We start from the raw sequence: 13,662 nt of genomic DNA on the forward strand, positions 1-13,662 counted from the left end.
CCGCCCCCGTAATGTGAGTGACTCAGGGCAGAGCGAAAACCAATTCCTTGTAAAAAGTGCCCTTCCTTTAGATTCCACCAGGGGGAGCAAGCACGGTTATCTTCAACCATACGTGGACGCTGTGATAGACACTCTGATCTCTGAGGATGAGATGATGCACGAGGATGAGATAGACTGTCAGGGGATACACCCTAATGTGTATGTGCCCTGGCGAGCGCCAGGAATAGATCTCCTTATGCTACTGTGCCCCTGCTTGCAAGAAGCCTATGACGAGGGAGCCGTCATGTCCCAAGTGCCACTAGACTTCAGGATCACCGAGGTAGATGGGGAGCCGTGTACACAGTGCTTTAGCCCCACCTGTGACTGTTCTAGGGGAGCACTGGCGTGGGAGCCCAGATGTGATTGTTGCGGTGCAATTTTCTTGATGCCTATTGTACCCCAGCATACAGAGCCAGCTAAGGAGCTAAGTGAACCCTTGGCGGAGAAGAGCGTGACTGCAGTGGAGGTACCGGAGCACGCCAGCTTCGTACCCACAACCACTGGCTGCATTACAGAAGAATCTGGTGACTACCTTGCGGAGGATACTGTCATGATATCTTCCGGGGAAAAGGTGGAAGTCCCATCGGTGGCGATGCGCCTACCGGCGAACCACCCCAGCGGTGATGCCGAGGATACAGAGTCTGCTGTGGGTCCGTGTACCCTGGAAAAGGTGTATCCCGATGTTGCGGACCCTGCTGTGGGCCCGTGTGCCCTACCATGGTCAGTCCGACCTACTACAGAGGTACCATCGGTCCCAGGCGTGGGACCAGTACCTACAGACAAGGATGAGTCGACTGCCCCAGGGGTGCTGGGGGTGAGCCTCCAGGTGACCGCGGAGCACGATGGCTCCGTAAGTCTGGTCGCCCGGGCGAAGGGCTCCCCTATGCAACGCGTCCTGGTGGAGGTGTCCTCATTAGAAGGTAGCTGTCCAGAGATGAGAGTGGATCAGTGTCTACCGTCGATCCTTCCGGAAGAAGGGAAGCCCATCGTCAGCGAGCCGAGTGGTAAGGAACCCCCTTGTTCCCCATAGACTCCGATGGAGGTGGCCGTGAAGATGGCCAAAGCTACGGTTCCTGAGCGGAGTGTGAGCCCGTGTGCTCCGACGCAAGTGGTCCCAGGACTGGGATCCAACGCTCCCGAAGTTTGAGTCAGTGAGCGGACTGTCCCAGAAGAGTTGGGGACAGGTTCCGATACCACCAAGGTGGGAACTGACAGCATCCCCGAGGACCTGTTGGCCACCGTAAATCACCGCAGGGGTAAGGTGTCTACTTTTTCCCCCCTGCCAGGTGAAACCGAGACATTTCCCAGTGCTCGCTTCTCAGTGGAAGCCTCACAAAAATATGGGGACAAAGACTGTGTAAAGGAAGATCCAGGGAGACTGGCCTCCTTTAAGCCCAAAAAGGAGCGTGCCATTCGCCAGGTGGTGGACCGCGGGAAAGGTCTTGGCCTCCTGGTCTACCGCATCCCTGCCGCGGATGACCGGGTAAAGGTCTGCTTCAGAGACACTGTGCTACTCCTTCCACCAGGTGGAGGAAGTAGCGAAGAGCCAGTAACCGTCGCTTTAGAGTGTGCTCTCCAAGAAATTTTTCTAGGGGAGGCTCACGGAGGCAAAAGTGAGGTACCCCCACATGTTCAATTAGGGGCCCCCCACAAATGGTCTCAGCACGTTTCGGTTAATTGGTATGAAATGCATTGTAACCTGAGGTTTAAAGTCACCATTGATAAGTTGTACATATGCACTGTATTTTCATTGTATAACTGTGTACCAGGTGATGTCATTCTCCAAGCGAGGACGTTGGAATTTCCACCAGGGGGAGAGTGTAGCCAGGTCTCCCCGAGGTTCCAGCACCCCCCTCCCCTGGTGCGCGATCGCGGGTACCGCCGAGTCACAAGGCGGCCCCGCAAGACAATCGCGCGGGTGAGGGAGGTCAGGTCCCGGCTCGGGGGTTGCCAGGGACGCGTGCGGCCGGTTGCCAAGGCCGTACGCGCATCTCAGGGCTCCCGGCGCTCCCGGAGCCGGGCGGATAGGGCGCCGCCATTGCGGAGAGACTCGCGCATGCGCAGTAGGTCCCCGGCGGCCCAGTTAGCTCGCGCATGCGCAGGGAGGCTGCGAGAGGCAGGAAAGAGTCGCGCGAGGGTAGAGAAGGAGCAGGAAACAGTGCGGCGGCCATTGAGAGTTCGCGCATGCGCAGGGCAAGTGCGCATGCGGCCCCAATGCTGTAGCAGCCTCCTGGGAACTACAACTCCCAGGAGGCATAGGGAGACAGGCACCAGGTGCCTCATAGCGGCCAATAGGGCTGGAGGATTCTCAGCCCGGGAGAATAGATACATTTCCCGGGCTTTGGTCACGTCAGTTGGAGCAGTGGAGCTGAAGGGGAAGGAAGGATGCAGGGAGTGAGTGTAGCTCCTGCATCCAGATAGGTACCCTCACCCTCCAGGTAGGCCCCAACTCCCCACCAGGTTAGTGGGTAACTGAAAAGGGACGGCCCTAGATAGGGAGGTCACCCTTAGTGTGTGTAAGGTGCAGGTTTGGCAGTGCCACAGCGGGTAGTGCTGTCCGCACTGGCAAATAGGCACAGCGTGGGAGCAGTGTGTTTGCTGCGGGTTCCAGGTTACTGTGTATGAGTGTTGCATGTGACGCTGCATGTAATGAGTGCAGTGTGTGTGCAGCGTGTGTTACTGTCTGCAGGCTGATTGTGAGAGCTGTGTGTCGGCTGCAGGCGTGTTAGTATTAGGAGTTAGGAGTAGTTAGGGAGTTACAGATAGGACTTGGGTAACTAGGGGAGAGGGGCAGGTTATTACCCCGCAGGCCCTAGGAGTTTTCCCCCAAGACACCCCGGTTGCGGTTCATCAGGGACAGGCCCTAGGTTAGGGTTCCTGTCACTTTAGGGTTAGTTAGGGATAGATAGGGATAGCGGCGGTTGCTGTTCCCGTGATGCGGTGGGTGTTGCCGTGATTCGGTTGTGTTCCCGTGAAGCGGTGGGACCCTCGTTGGGGTTCCTGGAGAAGTACCTGGATAGGATCAGACGGATGCATCGCACGTCTGACCCTTTGAGAAGAGTGTTGCAGGCCCGAGCATCGGATTGCTCGGAAGGTACCTCTGTATTATATGTGCACCAACAGGCCTATTAATTTAGTGACTGCGCAGTCACCCACGATCTCCGTAGGAGTACGGGACATTGGGTGGGGGTTACAGGACACTGTGTGGGAACACCAGACATTGGGCAGAAGGTGCTCCAGTATTGCATGAGGTTATGATGTTATGTAATGTGTTATATGCTTATAAGTAAATTCCTTAGTTATTATATAATCACTGTGTGTGTGGTTTCTGATTGGGTTCCTATGTAGGGTCATTCTACACTTCCATAGAATCCTACATAGGTGGAGGCGCTGAAAGAAGATCCGTTCCAGAGGATTCACCCCAGGCTCTCATTAGCGGAGGCTCAGACCTCCTGTGAGCCTGCAGGTATACGCACCACACCGGTAACACTGCATGTTCTACTCACCCACACTATATATGAGATTGGGTGGGGTGGAATACCCGTTACATAGTACAGAACTTTTTTTTTTTTTTAATCACACCTGTAGGATATAGCTTAATCTGCTGCTTTAATGCTATAAGGCGCACAATGAAATTGATGCTATTTACATCAATTTTGTTCCAAATTTGGCATACAGTAATACATTAAAAATCACAAACCTCCTTGAATAAGCTGCTGAGGTCCAACACACGTGGTGCAATTCTGGGGCAAAAACAAAAATGCACCAGATGCATCAAATACATTTAAAAAAAATGACACTGAAATCAATACAATTGTTTATTTTGATAGATCTAAATCAGTTGTTTGCCACAGGATTGCTCCACTTTTATTTTGAAACAATACAGCATATGAATGACTGCAAAAGCGCTGCAAATCTGGGTTGTGTCAGATGTATTAAAGAAAAATCGTAATGATTTGAATGTTTTTTCCTTGATTTTGCCCCAGAATTTGCTCCATTTTTGCTTTCATAAATGTAGCCATGTCTAAGATTGGTGTACATATCTCTTTCTCATGTTGGCAGTAAACCTGGTAAGTATGCAGGATTGCCAGCAACAATCATGAGGTTTGCCCTCACACCCTGGTGAGGTGTCATATGTCCCCAAAGGAAGTGACAACATGCAGTGTGTTCCCACTTAGTGATACAGAGCATGTTTGTTCTCTGGGGGGTGATATAAGACACAGCACTGCCTAAAGTTAGGAGTTCAGTTTCCTGTTGTTGTGCTGCTCTGTTCACTGAGAGGCACGTGAAGGTCTGCAACAATGTTGCAGTGTCTCCTGCTAGCTGTGAGTCAGTGAGCAGACGCAGCAGAGTTAGAGGAGCTTACAGCAGCCAGAGAAGCTGGGGAATCTCTTTAAGAGTAGAGGTGGAAAGCAGATCTATTAGAGAAGGGACCTTCCTAAGAGAGTGCTACAAAGAGATGAGTGGCTGAGCTGTTATCTGTGAGGGGCAGCTTGCCCATACCAACCATCAATAAAGATGCCCTGTTCGAATATACCTCCACTGTGTGAGTGTGAAGTTACTCAGCAGTGGATGGCACCACCAAGGATGAGTTCCTCACCAGGACCATCTCCCTGCGGAAGCACAGATCCTGATGAGGTGGAGGCGCTGCACTGGATATAGGTAGGACTCACACACACTACCTCAGCTGCCTGTCTGGATGACATCCCCTAATACCATCAAGCGGGAGACTCAGGAGCCCTGTTGCCTACAGGTGCACCACCAGACACGAACACGTAATGGGGACTGGTTAGACTACCCGGGCCAATGTGAGATTGGGGGGGGGGGAATACCCATTACATATATAAACCCCATAGATTGCTTAATATGCAAAATAAAATCATTACTCCCTTGCAGCTAACAAACATGTCTGCTTTTGAAAAGGGCAATTCCTTGTAGCTGACCCAAACATTTGGTAATCCATTTACCCTTGTTACACCGTTTCCGTGGTGGGGGAGGGTGAAGGAGTGTAAGGGAGCGTGAGGGCGCGCTCAGACAGGCTGCTACGGCAGCTTGCTAACGTTCGCGCCCCCGCCGCTCGCTCCTGCAGTACAGCGACCTGTGCTCAAACAGCAGGAGCCAGAGCGCGGCGTTTGGGGGCGTGGCGGGGCGTGTAACGAACGCATCACGGAGCTCGCGCCACGCGACTGGAGCCCCAAAAGTTCAATTTGGGTTGTGGTGGCAAAGTGTCGCAGCGACAACGCTGCACTTTGCCGCCGGTGGAGTTTTCAGTTTGAAAACTCCCACCGCACAACCCAAATTTGTGACGGCCGTGCGCGCCCACATTAGCGCGCACACGCCGCATTGCCTGCTGTCTGAACTGAGCCTTAGGCAGCCTAAGGAGGGGGAGGGGGGGGTAAAGGAATATAAGAGTGGGAAAAGGGGGGGGAGGGGAATTTGTTTTTTCTTGAACATTACATGGGAGTAGTTACAGGACTCCAGACTGCACCCAAATCTCAGCTCACTGTGACTAGGACACTTTGGTCCTGGGGGCAACTAATCTTCTAACACTGCATGTGGAAACGTGTACATAACACTTATTAAACATATAATATATTTTTTTGATGAGTCTTAAAAAAATAAATTGTGTCTGCAAACCAAGACTGAAAAAAAGGTGGGTTTTTTACCAGCGCACGTGTCGATGACAAAACTATTTTAGGAATTTAGTAGAAAAAAAACGGAGCACAGCAGCAAAAAGGTGAAGGGGCTACAATATAAAGACTAAATAAAATCCATTTAATGTAAAGGTAACAACATAGCACAAGCGAGGTAAGTACTACTAGTTATGTTACCCCAAACCCTCCCACAGAACTGCCCCGCGCTGTGTTTGAGAAGTCATGTTCTTATTCTCAAGTGAGCTAGTTACTGACAAAGCCTTGCATGAAAATGTACAGGGTTTATTTAGTGCATTTTCTATGATGAACATGATACAGTATTTTTTTTTACCATACACTGAATAGAGCAGACAGTGTACAGAGCGCTGTACATCGAATTTTGCGGCACGAACACTTGCGCATTGTAAAACTACAACAACCAACGTGCAAAGTAACATATACTGGGATCAGAAAACACATTTATATTGGCATCTCGCTTTTAAAAATACTTAAGAGATACGTACAGAAATACTATCTCAAACAAGATGTTTTGATAACACCTGGATATGTACGGTAATGACCCTCTGGCAAATGTGTAAAAAGCTTTCAAACTGAAAATAGATTTGTGGTAACTGCTAGGTAATTGCATATAGGCAAATACAGTGCCCATACAGAACACTGTTACTGCATGTGCTTATAGGGAATAGAGATGGGTGCATTTTTGGGGGGCTGATTTGGATCCGCAGCGGATCGGTCAGTTACTTTGGTCAGTGGATTTCAGCAGATCAGTCTAAAAAATGGCGATTTGTCTTTTGCAGAGTATTTTTATTTTAACACAGACCATCCATTCGTGGATTCCACATGTGGATTGCGGAATCCACAGATGGATTGTAAAAATCCACCACAGTACCGTATCCAATGGCGGTCTTGATTTAAACTGGCAAATTGAAACTGGAGCGATCCGTCGGTGGATTTTACAGTTAAAGAAACTAAAGAATAGTGAACACAACTACAAATCAGTGATTAGTATCAGTAAGGAAACAAGGTTTGAGAGGGAGAGCATTCATTAGATGGACAATTATTGTAATAAACATGCTACAGTCACCACCTAAAACATGCCTAGGTTACAACTGCATCGTTCTGGCATATCTAAAAGAGCATACTCAAAGTTACAGCCATACAGGCATACCCCGGTTTAAGTACACTCACTTTAAGTACATTCGCGAGTAAGTACATCTCGCTCAATAGGCAAACAGCAGCTCACGCATGCGCCAGTCAGCACGTCCTGAACAGCAATACCGGCTCCCTACAGTACCTGTAACGAAACTGTGCGCAAGCGGGGAGACAAAAAGCCTGTTACAAATGCCTTATTTACATCAGTTCTGCACGTATATGACGATTGCAGTACAGTACATGCATCGATAAGTGGAGAAAAGGTAGTGCTTCACTTTAAGTACATTTTCGCTTTACATACAAGCTCCGGTCCCATTGCGTACGTTAATGTGGGGTATGCCTGTACTGTGCATTTATACACACAGCCTAGACTTCCATCAGCTTTTTACAAGAAAGGGGACCTCATTTTTAAACCCCTCAAATATTTTAATTACTGTAAGTGTTTTAGAGATCCAAGTTATAGCATATCAAAAATTGAAAATTTAAGGGTGACATATATGATATAGGCTCCATAAACTCAGGTTCCATAAATTAAGTGCTCTATTATGTGAGTAAGAACTGTCATATTATTATTAATAAAAAATAATACCTTTATTTCTATATTAATTAATATACATATTTCAACTGGAATAAAGTTGAAATAATCAGTTAAAATGTACTGATGTCACATTATAAAATAGGTCCAGTAGGAATTCTTAAATAAATTAGTTAATCTTATGCTGCCATGTAGAAAATTAACTGTAATTTACATAACTTAAAATGTAACTGAACCAACTAAAACCTCACAGATACTCATCTCAATTTACAGTACAGTATGTTACAGCTCACAATAAATTTCTTGGTATAAATGTATACTTTTGTATATTGTGTTAATTAGATTGTAAGCTCTTCGGAGCAGGGACTCCTTTTCCTAAATGTTACTTTTAAGTCTGAAGCACTTCTCCCCTTTGTGTTATTTATATCTTATTATGTGTCATTTATATCTTATTATTTATATGATTGTCACTATTACGGCTGTGAAACGCTATGTACTGTACATTAATGGCGCTATACAAATAAAGACATACATACATACAATTGATCTTATTTGTCTATGGAGGACCCATGTTGCTTGTGTACATGTTTTTGTATATCTGCGCTGTCGGTTTATGGAAATACAGCCATACAGCTCTGCCATACCTGGAAACATTTGCAAGCTTTAATTTCTGTCTTTGCTATAGCTATGCCTCCAACTTGGCAAAATTGTAACGTTTAAAAAACACCGTGCTCTCTCTTTCCTATTACAGATTACACCTTATATCACAACATCTTCTGGCGTCCGTTTAAACAGCATTTCTCAGTAGAAATGAACGGCAGCTTGAGGAAGTACAGCACAAAGAAACTTCTTCATAAAAATGGATATCAAGATGAATTCATCATCGTTGCGGGGGACACACTGGTTTTCTTTGCAATAAATTCAGTAATTCAGCTCATCCCTTTAAAAATAAACAGACTGTTAACACCTGAATAAGAAAATGCTCTAACGATGCATGTAATCCTATCCATAGTTTGCCTGATTCTCCTGGTTTCGTGCAGTAGAATGTAACCCTTTTTTTTTCTGTGCTGCTGCAGGGTGGAGAAACGATCTTAAAAAACAAAAAACTCCTCACCTTACTACTTTTAAAGTAATAGTGAGGCTAAAAGACACACAGTCAAAAATGAAAAGAGAGTTGGCAGTTACCTGAAAACTGGGAGCTCCTTCTATATCTTTAAATGTCTCTTTAATCCAAAAGCAGGGATATTTCTGAACAATGCACCTTCTTGCACCCCGATACTCCTCGGTTTCTCATAAAGCCGATTTAGATTCAGTACAAGTCAGCTAACTTGTCATTTGCTTCGTTCTGTGTCCCAGCCACAGTCTCAACCACCCTCTTACTTCCTCCGCCCCTTACTGCATCATGCACATACATGCCTCTGACGGTTGACGACAGTACTTGTAAAGTAAATGTAACAGGAGTCGGTCACAGTTTTGTCTAGAAAAAACAGACTGATAATTCTTTGTTTTTTCAGTCAATAAATTGCAGTCATTCTGTACATGTTTGCACTTTGTCCTTATTTGGTATATCATTGTGTTTAAATGTAGCCATGCCTGGCTTGGCTACTAATCTACCCTGCCTGACATGGAAGTCCTGGTATCAGTGCAGGCAGTGTTAGACCCAATCAAGGGTTTTCCCCACCGGCAAGTAGCTCCCTTGAGTGACAAGGGGGGAAGGCGGGCTAAGGCCTGTGTTCTGCCCAATAAAGGGCTCAGACCTCGAACTCTCCTCCTCGGCACTTAAGGGGCTGCACACCTAAATTGTTTCAGTTGTCTCTCCCCCTTGAGAGAGACTGGTCTCACAGCAGAGGTGTTCAGGGCTCTGGCACCTTCTGTTCCCTCCCCTTTGGCAGTGGGAGTGAGTGCCATACCCCTTACTCTACCAGGGATTAAGAGAAGAGCACGGACCGCCCTTGGTGCACATAACTGGGGGGTTTGAGTCCAGGGACCATCCAGAGGCTGGAGACCAGTGATAGTGTGGGCTGTAAATCCAGTGTATGCTGTATGCAGAAAGAAAAAAGAGTGTTCCAGTTATCAAATATACTTCTGTCTGGGTGTGCAGTATGTCTGGGGGAGGAGGAGAGTTCTTCCGCAGGGACTGCTCCCAGAACTCCTGGAGCCTGTGGTAGATGGAGGCGCTGACAACAAAGTGAGAAAGAACCAGCTGTCATCCCTAAAGCCTGTCCTGTTTCCCCAACAACATCAGCGGAATCTCAGATATACTGTGAGCCAACGGATACTTATCACCACTGTACACCTTGTAGCCGGGGACATCTCCTAGAGCGTGGGGGAAACACCGCTACATATATAATATACATAACTCTGTACCCCACTATACAGCTTTACAAATAAACGATAATTATATCTGTAACGGGTATTCCCTATGAATACCGCCGCTACTACCTGCTGTGCAACCTGTGTGGCTCTCAGGAGCCTAAGCCTCCGCTTGGGGAACCTGGGGTACATACATATCATACATCTCTAGGTGCAACGCCTCCACCTGGGAGGGATCCCAACGGAGTGGGAGGAGGCCCTCACAGGAAACAACCACACAACACGAGCGAATATAAAACAGGACTGGCTTTACTGCATGGAAACACATATCTCACTAAATAACATCATAACATCATCATGCACCACGGCGGGCGCTAACCACACTGGGTGTCACGGCGGACACTAACCACACTAGGCGTCACGGCGGACGCTACCACCTCTAGGCGTCACGGCGGACGCTATCACCTCTAGGCGTCACGGCGGACGCTATCACCTCTAGGCGTCACGGCGGACGCTACCACCCACAATGTGACCCCACCCTGTGTCCAGTAACCCCCACCCAAATGTCTCGTACTCCCAGAGTCAAATACCACTGTGCATATGTGTGTGTGACTGCGCAGCCACTATGTTTGGTGATAGGCCTGGTTGGTGCACGTGAGTTGCAGGTTACCTGCCCGGGCTCCAGCCACGGGTACCGCGATATCAATCCGCACGATCCGACGTTGTCCTCCACACCGCGTGGGTTGAAAGTCCAGCGCGAACAATGTCTCTCCTAGTCTTAGGGTCTTGGGTGGTGTTCTGAGCCCAGAACCCACCTCGCAGGGCCGCACGGCTTCCGCTCTGTGTCCCTGACTACTTGACCAAATAAGGGGACAGTGTCCCTATCTAGGGCCTGTCCCTAAGCTCCACAAGCTATTAGATGACTCAGGACCTAACTGGGACCTTGGGGGCTGCTGGCCTATGCAGAGGGTCACTGACCCCTGCATCCACCTCTTACCCCTAGCTGGTCCGGATCCTGAGTGCCTGCGTAGCTGCAAAACCCCGGGAAATGTATCTAACTGGGAGCAGGGGAATCCGGCCTTCTGATTGGCTCCCTGGCGTCAGGTGTCTCTGCCCCAAAGCACCCTGGGGGCTGGCAGTCTATTCTCGCGCATGCGCGAGCTGTCTGAGCCTCCCGCGCTGTGCACTGCCATTGCGCATGCGCAACAGCCCTGTGTATGCGGCGCCCTGCTTCCCGAGCCGCCGGGCCGGTGGCAACGCGATCGCGGCCTTAGCGACGGCCCGATCGCGTCCCCGGCAACCGGCCTGCTCGCCGCTCGTGTCCCTAGCTACCAGGGATCACTATGCTTCCGCTCCAGCCCGATCCACACGCGCGCTCGCAACTGGGAAGGAGGGGGTGAGTGCGCGAGGGGGGGGGGAACCTGACTACACGCGAGGGGGACCTGGCTACATCCTCCCCCTGGTGAAAATTCCAACGTCCTCGCTTGGACCACATAACTTCCCACCAATGTACAAAAATTATATAATAAAAATGCAGTAAACATATAACTTAGCACAGGTAACTCTAAACGAGATTGCATAATTCGTTGAGCATCACAATCACAGACTGTATCTTACTACGAGAACACTGCTGAGCCTCATAATGGGGTGCCCCCATTTGATCGTAAGTAACCCTAGTTGGCGGGTACCTAACTCGTTGACTCCGTCGGAGTTGTTCTTCGGCAACTCCCTCGGGGGAGTAATAAGCATAGTCCTGAGGCCTAGCCTCTTCCCTTGAGGGGAGAAATGTCTCTGAGGGTACAAAACACGGGCTCTGTGGATCCAAAGGCTGGCCTGTTGGTGCCACCTTAGTAGGCATTGGCCTACGGGGCCCTTTACCCGTAGCTCCTTCGGGAGATGCCCCTTCTGCGGGGTGGTCCCTTTGAGAGGGTCCCTCCATAGGGTCTTCCGGAGTTTCAGAGTGAGTCTCGTTAGTTACAGTCTCTTGACCCACTTCTGATAGATCGAACTCACCGTTGAGCGGTGTGGCCTGTAGTTCCTCTTCTTCATCTCCCACTTGGGGGATGGGGAGAAGGTGATTACGATGACAAACCTTTACCCGACCATCGGTGTCTCTGATGCGATAAACCGGGAGGCCAGGCATCTGTGACTCCACCTCATATACGCCATCTCTCCACCGGTCCGCCAATTTATGTTTTCCGGGGATTCCCAAATTACGAAGTAACACTGCATCCCCAGGACGTAACTCTCGATACTTGACTTTATTGTCATAACGTCTCTTGTTACCAGCATTCAGTTTGGCTGTAGACTTCTCAGCCTGTTGGTACGCTTGTTGCAGACTGTCTTTTAGCCTTTGCACGTACTTAAAATGAGTGGTATTGAATATCCCATCCGTTGATACTCGGAGACGCACATCTACTGGAAGTCTGGCCTCCCGCCCAAACATGAGGAAGTACGGGGAGAACCCCGTGGACTCATGGCGAGTACAGTTATACGCGTGTACCAAAGTCTCCACATGACGACTCCATTCTGTTTTCTGCATTCCCTTCAGGGTTCCAAGCATGTCCAACAGGGTCCTGTTGAATCGTTCAGGTAAAGCATCTCCTTCAGGGTGGTACGGCGTCGTCCGGGATTTGGCGATGTTCAGCATTTTAAGTAATTCTCGGATCAGAGTACTCTCAAAATCTCGCCCTTGGTCGGAGTGAAGTCGGTTTGGAAGACCGTAGTGAACGAAGAACTTTTCCCATAGAACTTTCGCGACCGTGATAGCCTTCTGGTCTTTTGTGGGGAAGGCCTGTGCATAGCGGGTGTAATGGTCCGTGATGACCAGCACATTACCGATTCCTCGACTATCAGGTTCGATACACAGGAAGTCCATACACACCAGGTCCATTGGACCAGAACTCTTTAGATGGGCCATGGGAGCTGCTCGGGTAGGCAACGTCTTGCGTTGAACGCACCGGGAACAACGGCGGCAGTGTTGTTCCACCGCTTAGCGCATCTTGGGCCAGAAAAACCGGTCTCGGACTAGCCCAAAAGTCTTCTCTACCCCGAGATGCCCGTGGTCATCGTGTAGAGACTTCAACACCATATATCTCAAGTTTTGGGGTAGAACTAGTTGTCGCCTATCAGGGTGGTTATGATATGGAACTACCCTATAGAGCAAACAATTATCTATCTCGAACTTGTCCACCTCACGCATGAGTAACGCGACCAGATCTCGGGGAGCACTCTTCAATAGAGCAGGGTTCTTCCGCTGAACGGCTTGTCGAATTATGCTGATCACTGGATCTCTTAATTGATAGTCTACCAAGTCTTTCCATCTTATGACTTTGTCCTGGGTTATGTTCATCCCTGCGGGGCCGCAGTAGGCTGCAGGGATCGCTTGCGACTGGCACCCTAATGAATCGGCAACTCTTAGTTCAGAGAATGCGACCTGATCATTGATGACGGCCGCTATACTACACATTGCACGCATCCCAGGTCCAGGGATCTCTTCCCATTCATCATCATCAGGGGTGGCACTCAATCCTGGTCGTCGTGATAGCGCATCGGCCCCAATGTTCAGAGGCCCCGGCTTGTACTTCAGGGAGAATCGGTAATTACATAGTGTCGCCAACCATCGGTGTCCGGCGGCATCCAATTTGGCGGAAGTATTGATGTACGTGAGGGGATTGTTATCGGTCCTTACCTCAAACGTAACACCATAGAGGTAATCATGAAGTTTCTCCGTGATCGCCCATTTGAGAGCCAGGAACTCTAACTTGTGCACCGGATATTTCTGCTCACTGGGTGTCAGACTGCGGCTGATGTAGGCTACCGGCCGAAGACCCTCGGGGTGTTTCTGATGAAGGACAGCGCCCAGTCCATTGAGACTGGCATCCACATGCAGGACATATGGTTGTTCTGGGTCAGCATATGCAAGCACTGGTGCTTCAGTCAGGCTTTTCTTCAAATTCAGGAAGGCCC

General features: G+C 49.1%; 1 protein-coding gene across 3 annotated transcripts in view; it reads right to left on the minus strand.

The window, feature by feature from the left end:
* Positions 1 to 13,662, minus strand: part of B4GALNT1 (beta-1,4-N-acetyl-galactosaminyltransferase 1) — a 278,757-nt gene that overhangs the window by 162,934 nt on the left and 102,161 nt on the right. Inside the window, exons 1-2 of one of the 3 annotated variants that reach the window (XM_075591568.1) lie at positions 8,566 to 8,785; positions 6,882 to 6,998 (exon numbers count right to left, since the gene is read on the minus strand). The exons of 1 other annotated variant lie outside the window; for it this stretch is intronic. In XM_075591568.1, coding sequence (XP_075447683.1) covers positions 6,882 to 6,892 — 11 coding nt within the window. In that variant the 5' untranslated portion in view covers positions 6,893 to 6,998; positions 8,566 to 8,785. Of the gene's footprint in view, positions 1 to 6,881; positions 6,999 to 8,565; positions 8,786 to 13,662 lie in introns of those variants that run through there. One more of the 3 variants, XM_075591570.1, reaches the window with a different exon arrangement.

This window comes from Ascaphus truei, chromosome 3 (genome assembly GCF_040206685.1).
Source record: "Ascaphus truei isolate aAscTru1 chromosome 3, aAscTru1.hap1, whole genome shotgun sequence".
NCBI lineage: Eukaryota > Metazoa > Chordata > Amphibia > Anura > Ascaphidae > Ascaphus > Ascaphus truei.